The sequence below is a fragment of the Nilaparvata lugens genome, chromosome 1 (genome assembly GCF_014356525.2).
Source record: "Nilaparvata lugens isolate BPH chromosome 1, ASM1435652v1, whole genome shotgun sequence".
NCBI lineage: Eukaryota > Metazoa > Arthropoda > Insecta > Hemiptera > Delphacidae > Nilaparvata > Nilaparvata lugens.
Genome location: NC_052504.1, coordinates 3,789,257 through 3,804,908, shown reverse-complemented (window position 1 = coordinate 3,804,908; position 15,652 = coordinate 3,789,257). Strand labels below are relative to the sequence as shown.

Sequence of the window (15,652 nt, the reverse complement as noted above, 5' to 3'; positions counted from 1 at the left end):
TGAAAATCTATTACGGCGTTTCGCCGTAAATGCGCAACATATAGGTAAACATTTAAACATTAAGAGAAATGCCAAACCGTCGACTTGAATCTTGGACCTCACTTCGCTCGGTCAATAAACTTTATACTAATGAAAAGGGAAATTTCCAACGTTTTTACGGCCCTCTTTAAAAATAATTATACATTTTAAAACACTTTTAAATTTTCTATTCTCATTAAAGTATAAAGATTATTCATTTTAAATGAGTATTTTGGTAACTTTCACGAATATCATGTAGGCTACAACTGTAAAACCTCTAAAGAACCAACTGAACATAAAAATACATTTTTCAAATCCCATTGTGGTAACCCTGTATATTATCCATCAGGAGATAATATTTTCTCATGATTTAATTACAAATTTCATAATAAATTGATATATTTAAATATTTTGGCTGGTTATTATAGCATTGCTGCATACTAATGCTAACTATAGTGTGGTCCACGTTATAATGGCAGTTGAGAAAGATAGGAGAACAACGTTGCCGATCCTCTGTCTTGTCAATCCCTTCTATGGACGGTAGCTGATACAGGTTTATTGATGAAATATGAACTGTTAATTCTCGTTTAAAATAATCAACATAGATGCGTCAAATTATTAAAACAACTAATAAGATCTACACAAGAAATATACACAAAAAAGCAGAAAACGAAATGTACTGGAACAATATGAAATCCATAACCACTCAAAACAGTTTCCCAACAAAATCCTAGATGATCAAATAAATTGCACACACTCTTTGACAAAATAGTTCACAATTCAAAATCACTATAGTGAGGTCCACGTTATGATGGCAGTGGAGAAAGATAGGAGAACAATGTTGCCGATCATCAGTCTTGTCAATGCCTTCTATAGACGGTAGCTGATACAGGTTTATTGATGTAATATTAACTGTTGATTCTCGATTAAAATAAATCAACTAGGTACATTTTATCAAGCAATAAATTATATTTTTCAATAATTTCAGAATGAATTTTCATAATTAAGATGAAATATTTTGTTAGTTAATTATTAATTGTAAATTGTTAAAAGACGATCTAGCAACAGAGCAAAGCGGGAAAGAGATAGCGCTATCCGCTTTGTACAATGATATACAAGGATAGCAATACCATTGCTAATCAAACACTACCATTATAACGTGAATCTCATTATAGCTAATGCTAAATAGCTAACAAATAGGCAACAGGATAGAGCAATCTGCTTTGTCGAATCACAGACAAGGATAGCAGATCAATTTTAATAAGGTGCTGACTGCTTAAGGTGAATCTCACTATAATAAGTGTGTTTGTCTTTTCGGTCTCAAAATTTTATATTTTTTTCAAAATTTGGAATTTTTTAATTAATTGTGATTGATTTAATTCAATTTTGAAGAATTTTTAATTTAAAAATAATGTTTGTGTGTTTCGAATTGTAAATTGAGTGTGTAATAGGAGAATGTTAAGTGACACATAAACTAGCTACATTTGGACTGTTTTATAAATTAGAATTGGAACCGTTTTGGGCTTATGAGCCTGTGGTACTTTCCTGTAAGTTGTGTAATTCTGAATGATTGAATAAATAAATAAATAATAAAGATAAAGATATTGTAGAAATTTACCTTCAATGCATGATGAAGTGCTGACATTATAATGCATTATCTTCATTCTTTGTTTACTTTCTTATCCGTCGATTCTTTTTGCCTCCTTTATTATTCAATAATACTTTTCTAGTTGCTCTCTGATTCGTAGATACTTCTATCGAGTCTTCTTCCAATAACCTTTTTCTGGATACTCTGTTATTAGTCGACTTATCTGCTTTCACATTCGATAATTTAGCAGGAGTTGTTTTAGTATCTTCATCTTCCTCATCACTCAACAGATCCGCCAGCAGAGCCCGTTCACTTCTCATTTCACCAACTGTTTTAGACGATCCAGCTCGACCAGAAACTACTTTTCTACCAGCACCACATTTCAAATCCAATTCTGAGTCATCAAAACCTCTAAAACTCGACGAATCGTCGTCATCATCATCCGATGTGATCATTTCTTTAACACACTTACTCCCATCAGTTTCACAATTTTTTGAAGGGGAACTACTTTTCTTCACAAGTTCATCCGCCGACTTTGACGGTCGCTCCCTATCCAGTAGCACTTCATCCGCCCTCACCGTCTTTCTTCTAAATTTTGTTGGAGGTTTCTTTCGTGTTGATTTGGGCGCAGGTTGCTGCTCGTCGTCTTCAAGCAGTACAAGATCTGGAAACTTGTCTTCATATGTTTCATTAGGGAGTACCTCCCCATCACTCCATTCCTCCAGAATCTCTAGCATTCCAGAGTTATTAGTTTCATCGGGGGCGTCCTCATTCCCTTCAATGACGACACCGTCATATTGTGCCGCTAGATCTCCCGTTTCCTCCTCATCTTCCTCTTCGTCATCCTCCTCCTCTTCCTCCTCATCTTCTTCCATGGAGTCAACACACTCCTCTTCCGTATCGTCTCCCTCCGACTTCAACAGATCTCTGGCCACCAGGTGTATGTGGACACACATGTTGTAGCGCATGGCGCTATGGCGACACGAGCACATGTACTCATGCATGCATGAGTCGCACTGCTCGCAAACCAGCTCACACGTGGAACAAGTGCCGACTTTCCTCACCAGATACATCTGTTCGTTGGTCGGCGACGCCAGAACCACCCACGAACAGTTGTTCACTTTGCGCAGTCTAGACCGCGACATCCCCAACGACGTTCTGTGTTTCTTTCCGATGATGGCCACTTTCCTGGCTACCTTCCTCTTGGACTCTCTCGACCAATCGCACAGCTTGTCTGTGAACATTCCCAGGATCAGGCGCATAACGTCACCCTCACACTCCATCGCTTGCAGGTAGCACTGTTTCAAGACCCTCACAAAAGTCTCCCACGAAAAGTCAAGCTCACCAGTTGTATAACAGCGGGCCCACTTCTTATAACGGTACCTGTCCAGAAAGTTCACTCTGAAATACTTGTAGAACTCCTCGTTGTCGAACATACAGCTCTTCCTCACCTTGTGCAACATTAAGTGGAAGGTGTCCTTATTTGCTTCACACAAAAACTGACTCAAAATACCAAACACCTCGTCCCTCCTATCGGCATCCACCAGTTCCACAAGTTTTGTGTTCCAACATTTCAACACATGCAACCAAGAATACGCATGTGACTTGGCTGGCCCCATAACCTCCTTCCAAATTGAGTACACAGTATCATCCATGTCCGACATGAACGTTTCAGGAACCATCCTTTTTCCTAAGTTGTCTCTAAGTTTGTCAAACATGTAACTGAGAACTTGTTCGTCGCGTCTGTTTGTGAACATGAACACAGCCGGGTAAACGTTCTTACACTCACCAACCACCAACAGTGTGTACAGATGTAGGTTGCCATCTGCTTTGATGTCGTAGGCTTTGTCGACGAAAACAGTTTTGTTGCCGAAAACGTTGAGCCTGTCCTTCTGTGCCCTGCTCATGTAAATAAACATGTGATCGTCTCTGTCCAAGTTGGGGAGGTCTTTGCTGACAACCTTGGCTCGCTTGTAATGAAGCATACTAGTTGTGGAGCTGTTTTTCAGAGCTTTAATCCAAGTCGGTTCGCGGGTTTCTTTGATAATTGAAACAGGTTTAGATCCACTTGGCTGGTCACTCATTTCAGAAACTTGTACATCATTTGTGGTGGTTGTAGATCCACATGTTTGTTCACTTATTTCAGAAGAAACTTCTACGTCACTTGTATCAGTTTTAGATCCGCCTATCTGTCCATCGGTTTCAGCAAGCTTTTTAAAATCCTCTTTAAAAATTGTAATAGTTTTAGATCCGCTTATCTCTCCACACTCAGTTTTGAAAAGTTTATTGTAATCTTCTTCAGTGATTCTAATAGCGTTAGAATCATTCGTAACAGTTTTCGATGCACTCACTTCAAAAAGCCTTTTGTAATCTTCACTGTTCATTGTGATGGTTTGAATAGCACTGATGTTTCCTCCTGTTGTCTCAGTATCCAGGATCGGATCGTTGTTGGAAGGGTGATGGTGTTCACACACCTTGTGCGCCTGCAAGTGTGAGAGAGAGCGCACCGTTTTGGGACACTGGTCGCAGGAAAACGCACGTTTTCCCAGGATCGAGGTCGGCAGCCCATCTCCCGGATTTCCCAGGCTTTTCACCGCCGTATGCCGTATACGAATATGTGCGGAACAGCTGCTTTTTTTGGTCGAGCTGTACTCGCAGTCGGTACATTTGTACCTTATTCGATACTTTTTGTCAACGATAACCGGTTCAACTGTTTCGGTCTCATTTAACTGTTCTTCCTCGGCCTCGCTTTCACTTAACCGTTCCTGTTTAATCTCGTTTTCAACCATCGTTTCAATTAACTGGTTCCGCTCAACCTTGATGACTGGTTGCCGATAGTAGAGGTTCAACGTGTAGTCTTCACAGGTGACAATCTCGTCGGTGTCAACTGGATCATCCAAGGAGACGTCGCTGTCAGCCTCGAGGTCGGCGAACGAGATTCGGCTGCGAGCGGATTGACGAGCCGATCGTCGAGTGGCTCGCTGAGCAGACTCGGTCTGCCTCGACCGTCTCGACTTGGCCGGTGGGTTGACCTCGACGTTGGTCGACTTGAGGAACGTCTTCTTGTGCTGGTCGGTGGAGTGGCCGACATGCACAGGCCAGTACTCCACCTCCACTTGGCCGCCATCGATCACCCGCACGTGTATGGCCGCCGGACAGAATGCGTTGATCTTGATTGTGCTGCATATTTCGGACAACTTGGCCTGCCGGCTCACGTCGAAGTAGCCACTGCGATTGCAGTTGTGCCACAGTGTGCGCTCCACTGTCACGTCACCTTTGTAGTACGAGTTGGTCTTCGCCTCTATGTCCGACTTCCACTTCCTCACCGACTCTATGTCGTCAAAGATCAGCTTCTCGAAAGTCAACGGCTCGTGGTGCACATCTATGAGGTGAGCGACGATCTCATCGCGGTAGAGCTTGGTCGACGTGAACGAGCAGTGCGGACACTGTTTCTTGTACTTGGACTGGTACACCATGTTGTGCACTTTGATTTTGTGCCGCTTGAGGCACTCGCGGGTGGTGAAGGCCGCCATCGGACACTCGTTGCACACGTAGGGCCGCTCCTTGGTCTTGCTCAGGTGGCGGCGAACCATGTGCTTCTGGAAGCTGGCCTTCCGCGAGGTCGCGTACCCACAATGGTCGCACTGGAAGAACTCGGTGGGGAAGTGCACGTGTTTGACGTGTGCCCTCCAATTGGCCCTCGTGTGGAACATTTTTCCGCAAGTCTCGCACGGCCAGTCGCGTTGCTCCTCTCCTTGACTTTTCTTCACTCTGTTTGAAGGCGCTAGATGTCTCCGCACCAGGTGACGTTGGAACAACGATTTGGAAAGACTCTTATAATCACAGTACGTACACTTGTGCTGAGGCTCCTTACCTTCCGGGTTATGGATGATCCTCACGTGCGCGTTCAAGTTACTCTTGCTGAAAAACTGTTTATTACAAATCTTACAAATCGAATCTTCTGGTGTCAATTTCGGTTTTTTCACAGTTATATTATGTATGGTTCGCATATGCTTGCTGAAGCCTTTCGCCTTCAAGAAGGTCTTGTTACAAATTTTGCACATGGGTGCTGTCTTAATTTTCTTCTTTTTCTTCTCTCCTTCAAACACACCTTCCAATTCTTCCACTTCCGTCAACTGGTTGTCAATTTCTTCGTCGATCTCTTCTTTACACTCGGTCAATTCTTGAATGCTACTGACAAAAATCACAGAGCAATTACCTCCCAGAACGTCATCATCCTCCAAACCGGGAACGTCGAAAAATTCAACGTCCTCCATTCTGTGCGATTATCTTCTTTGTTTCAATAATTACAAAATTGAAACTGGACACTACTTTACCAAAGAACTGTTTAGACTGATGATCGATATAATATAGTCTTTATAGCCACTATTGTATTCTCTAATGTGTTTTTTGAATTTGTAACAATAAAACTCAAAACTCATGAATATTTCCAACACCAACTAACGAAACACAGAAACTCAATGTTGAACATTTTGTTTGAATAGGTGTAAGGTCTCTAGTTGATAATGTTCATCGCCAAACGCTTGTGCGATATGTGTATCTTATCAAATAATTACTATGAATTCGAATTGAATCATACTCATTACTGGCCAATCACAACTCATTACAAACTCATTGCTGGATCCAGCTCTATATCAGTAGTTGTCATCTATCCATAAATGTCGGCTGTGACGACTGTAGCCTGCTATTTCCCAAGCTTCTCCAACTGCAAAGAAAACAATATAAATTAATTATTTAATTATTACAGTGTATATTTCAAAATTCATTTTTACTTTCCTTGCCCTATTACCATAGGTAAGGAAAGTATAGCTTTCCAAAAAAATTTAAGGTACCCTAATTTCATGTTTTCTATACGTTTCAAGATCCCCTGAGTCCAAAAACATGATTTTTGGGTGTTGGTCTGTGTGTGTATATGTATGTATGTGTGTGTGTGTGTGTGTGTGTGTGTGTGTGTGTGTGTGGTGTGTGTGTGTGTGTGTGTGTGTGTATGTGTGTGTGTATGTGCATGTGTGTATGTCTGTGAACACGATAACTCCATTCCTAATTAACCGATTGAGTTGAGATTTTAAACTTAAGGTCCTTATACCATGAGGATCCGACAATAAGAAATTCAATAAAATTCAATTCAAGATGGCGGAAAAAATGGCGGATAATTACTAAAAAACCAAGTTTTTCACGTTTTTCTCGAAAACGGCTCTAACGATTTTCTTCAAATTTATACCATGGATAGCTATTTATAAGCCCTATCAACTGGCATGAGTCTCATTTCTGAGAAAATTTCAGGAGCTCTGTAATATTCTTGAGAAAAATGGCGGATAATGACTAAAAATCCATGTTTTTCATGGTTTTCTCGAAAACGGCTCTAACGATTTTCTTCAAATTTATAACATGGATAGCTATTTATAAGCCCTATCAAATGACATGAGTTTTTCTTCTGGGAAAATTGCAGGAGCTCCGTAATATTCTTGAGAAAAATGGCGGCGTACTAAAAAACCATGTTTTTCACGATTTTCTCAAAAATAACTTGACCGATTTTTTTCTAATTCATACCCTGTATAGTTATTCATCAGCTCTATCAACTGGCATGAGTCTTCTATCTGGGAAACCAATGGGGGTCCTTCTCGTGCATGAGGTGGGTAGGTAGCGCAGTTCATAAAAAGAACACATAGTCGAGATATTTTATCTGTAGAACAGCTGTTTTGACGACTTCAAAAAAATGATGACTGAAAAAATCATCGAATTTCACAATTCACACAAAGAAAAAGTACTCTGAAAACAATTATATATACACATATACAGAAGTCTGATCGTAGTTTCAAATATGAGCAAGGAAAGTTGTGTGAGTGTACCACACCAGATTTTTTCATCAAGTTATGAGAAATAAATGGAAATAAATGCGTAGGCCTATAGTGACATCTTTATAATGGTTGTGCCTAGTTACCATCAAGGATCTTACTTCTGCAACTTCTATACTACCTATATCAGTTTTATGCTGTGGGTGAGGGCTTCTGTGTTCATTCTCATGTTCTCCTGTGCTAGTGGTTTCTATAATCTTGTAGGGTTTTTCACTTTTCATTTAATAACTTTATGCTATTACTCTAATTATTGTAAATCTGTTTGATAAAATATTCTTGATGGTTGTTTCTATTTTATTTTGATTTGGAAAATGGTTTCCAAAACATTTGTATTAGTTGTAAGGATATTTTTCTCTTCTCTGATGCTCCTGTATTCTATTTTCAGTTTTTATTTAATAACTTTAGGCTATTACTTTAATATTGTGATTCTTTTTGAAAAAATATTCTCGAGGGTTGTTTCTATTTTATTTTGATTTGAGAATTAATTTACAAAACATAGTATGTTGTATTTTTTGTGAAGATATTTTCCTCTTTTCTGATGCTCCTGTATGCGGACATAATTTCTCGTGAAATTATTTGCATACAAAATTATTTTCGCTAAGATTTATTGGTGCAATGGCATGTTCAGTTATGTCTATATACAGTTTTTCTTTCTTATTATTAGACATATTGTTTTTTTTATCGAATGGAAAGAAAGAAAGAAAGAAATATTTATTGCCAAAATCATTAAACAAACTTTACAAGTGTGAAAAATATAAAAATTTTCATATACAATACATTGCAAAAACTTTAAATTAAAATATTTTCCATTTAAAAATCGATTATAATATTATCATTGACGTTACCAGCAAAACTAAGTAGTTTGAGCGATGGCAACGAGTAATCAGTCGGCTATAATTAGTGGCTTGAGATTCAGTCGAAAATAGAAAAAATATAATAAAGAAAAAGAAACATATGGAATGTATGAAAAACTAGAAAAAAAAATAAAATTTCAATCCGAAAAGAAGAAGTACTAAGAGTGAAATACTAAGAGAGCAGAAAAACTAGAATGAATTCATAATAATTTAAAAACTCAAAAGAAAAAGAGATGATTCATGTAATTATTAATCTACAATTCACTGTACATATGTAATCCATTTAGTAACATAATGAAATTCATTTGTAGCATATATGCAATTCCTTTTGTAAACAAAGAGAGAATTAGAAAAACAATACAATACAGTACACATGACACAAAAAATAAAACTTAAACTCAGAGAGAGAAAATTAATCTGGGAGTATAGCCCTACTAATAATAAATTCAGAGGAACTGAGGAAGACAGTATATGTACATCAAATTAAAATATTGGACAGCCACTTTGTTCTTTCATTTTTGTTCATCTGTTATACTAATTTTCCTTTATTTCTGTTAATTTTGATGTTTATTTTAATAGAGGTTGTTAGTATTTTGAAATGGGTACTGTACGATATAGACATTTTATTACTACTTTTACTTCTATTGCCAACATATTATTTCATTTTCTTTTTTGCATTTTCTGTAATTATTATTGTTTGTGCTATATAATTGTTTATTATTATGGTAGTGAAGAAAGATAGACAACGTTGCCGATTCTCTGCCTTGTATAGAGGATAGCTGATACTGGTATATCTGATGTAATATTAATTGTTCGGAATAATCAATTATATTTTATTCGTCAATAAAAAATATTTTTCAATGATTAATTGATAAACTTTCATAATTGAAATTAAATATTTTTTCAATGAATAACTGCAAGACTTGACCTATTTCGGACTATGTGTAGCCTTATCTAAATTTGGGAGATGAATAGCACAAGGTTACCTTATTTTTTCTCTCCCTATCATTTTGATTATGTACTTATTGTATCAATCAATAAAGAATTGATTAATTTGTTGATCCATTATGTAGTTTCCAGTATTGCGTTATAAATCTTCAACATTATTTGTTAAGCTTCCTTGTTCTGTGTTTTGTTATTTTTTGTCTTAACGTTTGTGAAGACTGGGATGAGACCTAGTTTACCGTAATCTTATTTATTCTAATTTCCGATCCTCTGTCTTGTCAATGCCTTCTACAGACGGTAGCTGATACAGGTTTATTGATGTAATATTAACTGTTCATTCTCGTTTAAAATAATCAATTATATTTTATTAAGCAATAAATTATATTTTTTTAATAATTTCATAATTAATTATTTTGTTATTTAATTATTAATTCTACATTGTTAAGACAATCTGGAAACTGAGCAAAGCGAGAAAGGAATAGCGCTATACGCTTTGTTGAATGATAGACAAGGATAGCAATACCATTGCTTATCAAACACTGCCATTATAACGTGGACCTCACTGACGGCGTACATGTTGTTCTTTGCCGGTAGTGCTACATTGTAAGTGAGAATATCTATTTTATTGTAAACAATTTTTTGGTAAATAAATGAATTTCAATTAATTATATTTTGGTTGTTGAAAAACGATCTGTCAGAGTTGCAAAGCGCTATCTGATTTGTTGAATTATGATCAATGATAGCAACACCAATGTTAATCAAATACTGACATTATTGACCGAGCGAAGTGAGGGATTCAAGTCGACGGTTTGGCATTTCTCTTAATGTTTAAATGTTTATATGTTGCGCATTTACGGCAAAATGCGGTAATAGATTTTCATGAAATTTGACAGGTATGTTCCCCTTTTTTAATTGCGCGTCGACGTATATACAAGGTTGGTATATACATGGATGCTATAGTGAGGTCCACGTTATAGTGACAGTGTTTGATTAGCAATGGTATTGCTATCCTTGTCTATCCTCCAACAAAGCAGATATCTCTTTCTCGCTTTGCTCTGTTGCCAGATCGTCTTTCAACAATGTAGAATTAATAATTAACAAAATATTTCATCTCTATTATGAAAATTCATTATGAAATTATTGAAAAATATTTCTTGCTTAATAGAATATAATTGATTATTTTAAACTGGAATGAACAGTTGATATTACATCAATAAACCTGTATCAGTCACTATCTATAGAAGCATAACCACCTCTAATACAAGGCCCCGGCCTACGATATTGCAACGTCGCAGTGTAGGCCTAGAATCTAATTGACCAAGCGAAGTGAGGTCTAAGATTCAAGTAGACGGTTTGGCATTTCTCTTAATGTTCGAATGTTTATATGTTGCGCATTTACGGCGAAACGCGGTAATAGATTTTCATGAAATTTGACAGGTATGTTCCTTTTTTAATTGCGCGTCGACGTATATACAAGGTTTTTGGAATTTTTGCATTTCAAGGATAATATAAAAGTAGAAAGGAGCCTCCTTCATACGCCAATATTAGAGTAAAAATCAGACTATAGAATTATTCATCATAAATCAGGTGACAAGTGATTTCACAGATGTGTGGAGAAGCCAGTCTATTACTGTATTTCCATAAGGTCTATAGTTTCAATCAGGTACTTGTGGATGAGAATACTGCGTGAGGTCTACTGTTCACAGAACTACTAGTAATGTGGATCCCACTATAGAAATTTGACCGAATTCGCTGAAATTTGATCATTTGAAGAGACAGATTAAAATAGTGTTTTGTTCAAATCAAAAGCTAGATCTACACAAAACATACATGATTCAATTTTCCATTTAGAACAGTTTCTCTTCAAGTAAAGGATCATTATAAAATCATATTGTTGAGAAATAATACATATATTTTCATTATTGAATCATAATTGAGATTGGATGTTCTGGTAGTTTATTATACAGAGTGATTATAAAAGAACTTTACAACTTAGAAAGTACATAAATATTTTTTGAAATTACTAACAGAATTGAGAAAGGTGCAATTTTGTTATAAAACACTTCCAGTTTTAGGTGTAGGTGTTATTTTGGTTCGATGTGACAGCCGTTGGTAATGCGACATACATCCCACCGATAATCGATTTCTTGCCACACTCGTACCAGCATATCAGGCGTAACTTGTGCAACCGCAGCGATCCGAATTCGGAGGTCATTATGATTGTCTGTTAGAGGCGGAACATAAACCTTATCCTTAATGAAACTTCACAGGTAGAAATCCATCGGTGTTGAATCCGTTGAGTGAGGTGGCCATGCAATTGGCCCTGTACGACCAATCCAGCGAAGTTAAAAGCGAATGTCTAGAAAATCACAAATTTCTCTGCTGAAATGAGCTGGTGCACAGTCATGCTGAAAGTAAAAGAGCACTTGTTCATCTTGTTCAGCATGACGGTGCACCAGCTCATTTCCACGGAGAAGTTTGGGATTTTCTAGACATTCGCTTTCAACATAGCTGGATTGGCCGTACTGTGCCAATTGCATGGCCACCTCGCTCTGGATCTATACCTGTGGGGTTTCGTTGAGGATAAGGTTTATGTTCCGCCTCTACCAGACAATCTTAATGACCTCCGAAATCGGATCACATTCGGATCGCTGTGGTTGCACAAGTTACGCCTGATATGCTGGTACGAGTGTGGCAAGAAATCGATTATCGGTGGGATGTATGTCGCATTACCAACGGCTGTCACATCCAACCAAAATAACACCCACACCTTAAACTGGAAGTGTTTTGTAACAAAATGACACCTTTCTCAATGCTGTAAGTAATTTCAATAAATATTTATGTGCTTTCAAAGTACCTAGAATACATTCTAGGTATATTGCTTTCTATGCTGTTGTAGTTGGTAATTACATTTATTTATTTAGAAAGGCATCGCTCCACAAGTATTCTAAGCGGAGGTGATGATAAGGGAATGAATTTCAATACAGTACAAACGTTTCTATTTTTGATAATTGCATGAATGGATTAATAGGAAGATGATGAATAGCTGAAATGAAACTTCAGAATGAGTAGCTGATTTACACATTTAGGTACGTCATACATCGTATACAGGTTCGCATACATGTAATACATTTTAGTACTCTCATCCTTCATTTTACCTGACAACATCCTAAAATATTTTGATAAATCAGTGCTAAATATGATGAATCAATTGTTAATGTTCTAATAAATGGTGTAGAAGGAAATAATACTGTCATTTTTCATTCATAAAAATTTATGAACAGTAAAAGTCCTAAAATTGAACCTTGCGGCACTCCATTCATAACAGGCTTGAACTAGTCTCCAGTAAAAGAAACTGCTTGAAATCTTCGATTCAAGTATGACCTTATAAGTGCTATCGATCCAGAATATTATTGAAAACTTTATTTTCAAGTTTAGTTTGAAGAGTTTATGAAAGAAAGAGTCAAACGCTCTTGACATATGAAATAGTTTTTCATCCATAGTTTTATTTCCTTCCACACCATTAAGAACATTAACAATTGATTCATCATATTTAGCACTGATTTATTAAAATATTTTAGGATGCTGTTACAGCATAAAGTTTGTAATAAATTAAAAGAATATAGTCTTATAAAGCGAGAATCAAATTAAGTTGGACAACAGCATGCAGTTTTTCAGTAGGACACCAGTGGTGACCTTGAGTTGCTGGGATACTAGTGACACCAGAATCTTTTGCCCCGGCTGGTGAACCGAACCTAGTGAGGTTCACGTTATAAAGACAGCACCTGATTAACATTGGTTTGCTATATCTGGCATTTGACGACTTCTTTTTAGGTAGTCGGGACCGACGAATTATTGTTTCCTCCAAAAGACGGCTATATCTATGTGGCCGTATCCATGTGGTACTTTTTAGTAACTTTTAGCCCCGGTCGAGATTCGATCTCGAGTTCCCTTGATTATTAGACCGGCGCGTTATAACTTACTCCCAACGAGCCACCCAAACTATCAATTAAAAATTTCCAACTAATTACCAAGACGATACATACCCTTCAACTTACTTTTAAGGAATTACTGATGAAAATTATGTTTGAAAATGCATTCTAATTAGACTAGAATTATAGGACGGTTCCTTATAATACTGTAAAGCAGTTAAAGGTTAGGTTTGAATTAGGTTAGTTTTGAATTGACAACCATTCAGGTAATATTTAAAATCAAATGTTGAGCTAATTACATTATTATTTACTATCTAGCTCATTTGCAATGCTAATTACAATACTGTAATGCACTTGAAGGTTAGGTTTGAAATAGGTTAGTTTTGAATTGACAACAATTTAGCATAACATTTAAATCAAAATAATGTTGAGCTAATTACTTTATTATTTACTATTTGGCTTCTTGACGGTCAAGCTCATTTGCAATGCTTAAACCTGTTATCGAAGAAGTCGCCGAGATTATTTTTTGTAATCGAAGAATTTGTCTTTGGCATTCTATGTTCTGCAGACGCAGACGGCAAAGGCGGGAATATCATTGTTCTTTTTAGAGGTTAGTTCATAGAAAGAAGGTTTCAAATGTTTATTATACAAATGATTTATTAAACAATCAAAAAAATACATTCATTTTTCAATGAACCAACATCCTGATCTACAGTAGGGCTGCTTAAACTGAGGAAAATTAAAAATTGGTATTTATAAGTCACAGACTGAAAATAACCTTCTTGAAGAATTCAAGGTAGGCTATTCTTTATGGAATATGAGTAAACTGTTTGATACTGTACCTGCTGACACACACTAATTATGTAATGAATTATTCGATTTCATAAATGAAACAATTCACACACTTTAATGTAAATAATTCAACTTTCGTTCAGTTTAGGACTCAACACCAAACGAGCAACGAACTAACAGTCAACACAATTGATCGAAAACCAAGTAGACAGAATTCAAAATGGCGTTCAGGTTGAGGCACAGTTTTCTGTGTGACGTCAGAACAAAATCATTAAAAACTGGTCTATTTTGGAGAAAACGGCAGTTATTCATAATTATTTCCTATTTTTTTGCAAATATAAAGACAATTCCTCGAGTATTAACCTGAGCATCCATTTCAATTCGGTTAATCAAATTTCTGGTCAAGTGGTACAAGTTTTTAAAAATCATTTCATTTCAATCTTAAAAGCATTGCAAATAAGACGACGTGACGAATTTTGACTTTGACGACAATTGTTAATGTAGGGGTTGAAATTTTCAATTTTCCTGAGGGGTTAGAGATGTGCACTTTTGCTTTGTTCCAGACATTCCCTTCAAATGTATTTTTCGATGCATTGTTGGAGAGCTACTAACTAAAACTGCAAACATTTTATTGAAACCCTGCGTTTTTAAAACAAAACTTGTAGGAAATTTATCAAGCTTCATTTTCGAATGGGTTAGCCAAATCGGCAGAGCACATTATTCAACAAGCAACAAATGAAAAATGCCAATTTTTGAACAACCTTCAACTTCGGGGGGGGGGGTTGCATGGGTGTGATCCTACTATAGGTAGCGGAATAGGCTTCAGTGTGTGAGACTTGGGAGGTTCCTCTTCTCACTGACGAACAGTGGGACGAGGTGTCCCTCAGGGTACAATTTTGGTTCATCTGCTATTCAGTAAATAAATTGGCGATTTATAAACTCAAAATCTTGAACCAGGCCCATGATACATTGGGACACAAGTGATGAATGGGTTGGCAACCCGAGTGGGACACAAAAACTTTGCTGGATGTCACCAACACCTGTGTATTTTGTGTGAAGACTGCAATAGGTAATGTCCACAACTCGCTCAGACTTTTCATGTGGGTACCACTAGTGTCGTACTGTGATTAGGGCCTAATGGTTGCCCGCTTAGAGGAATACATAAGGGCCACGCCATACGGAGCGTTTTTTCAGGTGTTTTCAGACGATTGGCTGATTGGATTGGCGTTCGGGAATCTGCCAATCGGAGAGCTTTCTGCCCTTCCGACTCGCCTGAGAAACGCTTCTTGTGACTTGGCCCTTATTCTCAACATATCCTTTTAGCACAACAAATAGCTAGTAGAAAACAAACGAATCTGTTTTAACTTCATTTTTACTAAATACCAAAAATGGTACCGGGGGTGACTTTGAGACAGTATATTTTTCATCATTCAATCAAATTAAAATGTCATTTTTTTCAAAATGTAACCCTTCTAAACACGTTTTCATGTTATTCTTAAATAAATTTGAATATCTAGTAAAGTGAATAATAACATTTTTTCCAAGTAAGAGGTACATTATTATTCTATATAATATTATTCTATATAATATTATTCTATATAATATTATTCTATATAATATTATTAGTAAAAGAATTAAGGAAAAACT

At 36.7% G+C, this 15,652-nt stretch overlaps 1 protein-coding gene across 1 annotated transcript; it reads right to left on the bottom strand.

Annotated features, from left to right (window-relative positions):
* Positions 1-1,611: 1,611 nt before the first annotated feature.
* On the bottom strand, positions 1,612-14,210 carry LOC111045372. The gene is made up of 2 exons (XM_039428026.1): positions 14,056-14,210; positions 1,612-6,332 (listed from the first exon to the last, which is right to left on the bottom strand). Exon 2 carries the CDS (start codon positions 5,881-5,883, stop codon positions 1,690-1,692), a length of 4,194 nt encoding a protein of 1,397 aa, XP_039283960.1. The 5' UTR covers positions 5,884-6,332; positions 14,056-14,210; the 3' UTR covers positions 1,612-1,689.
* Positions 14,211-15,652: the final 1,442 nt, after the last annotated feature.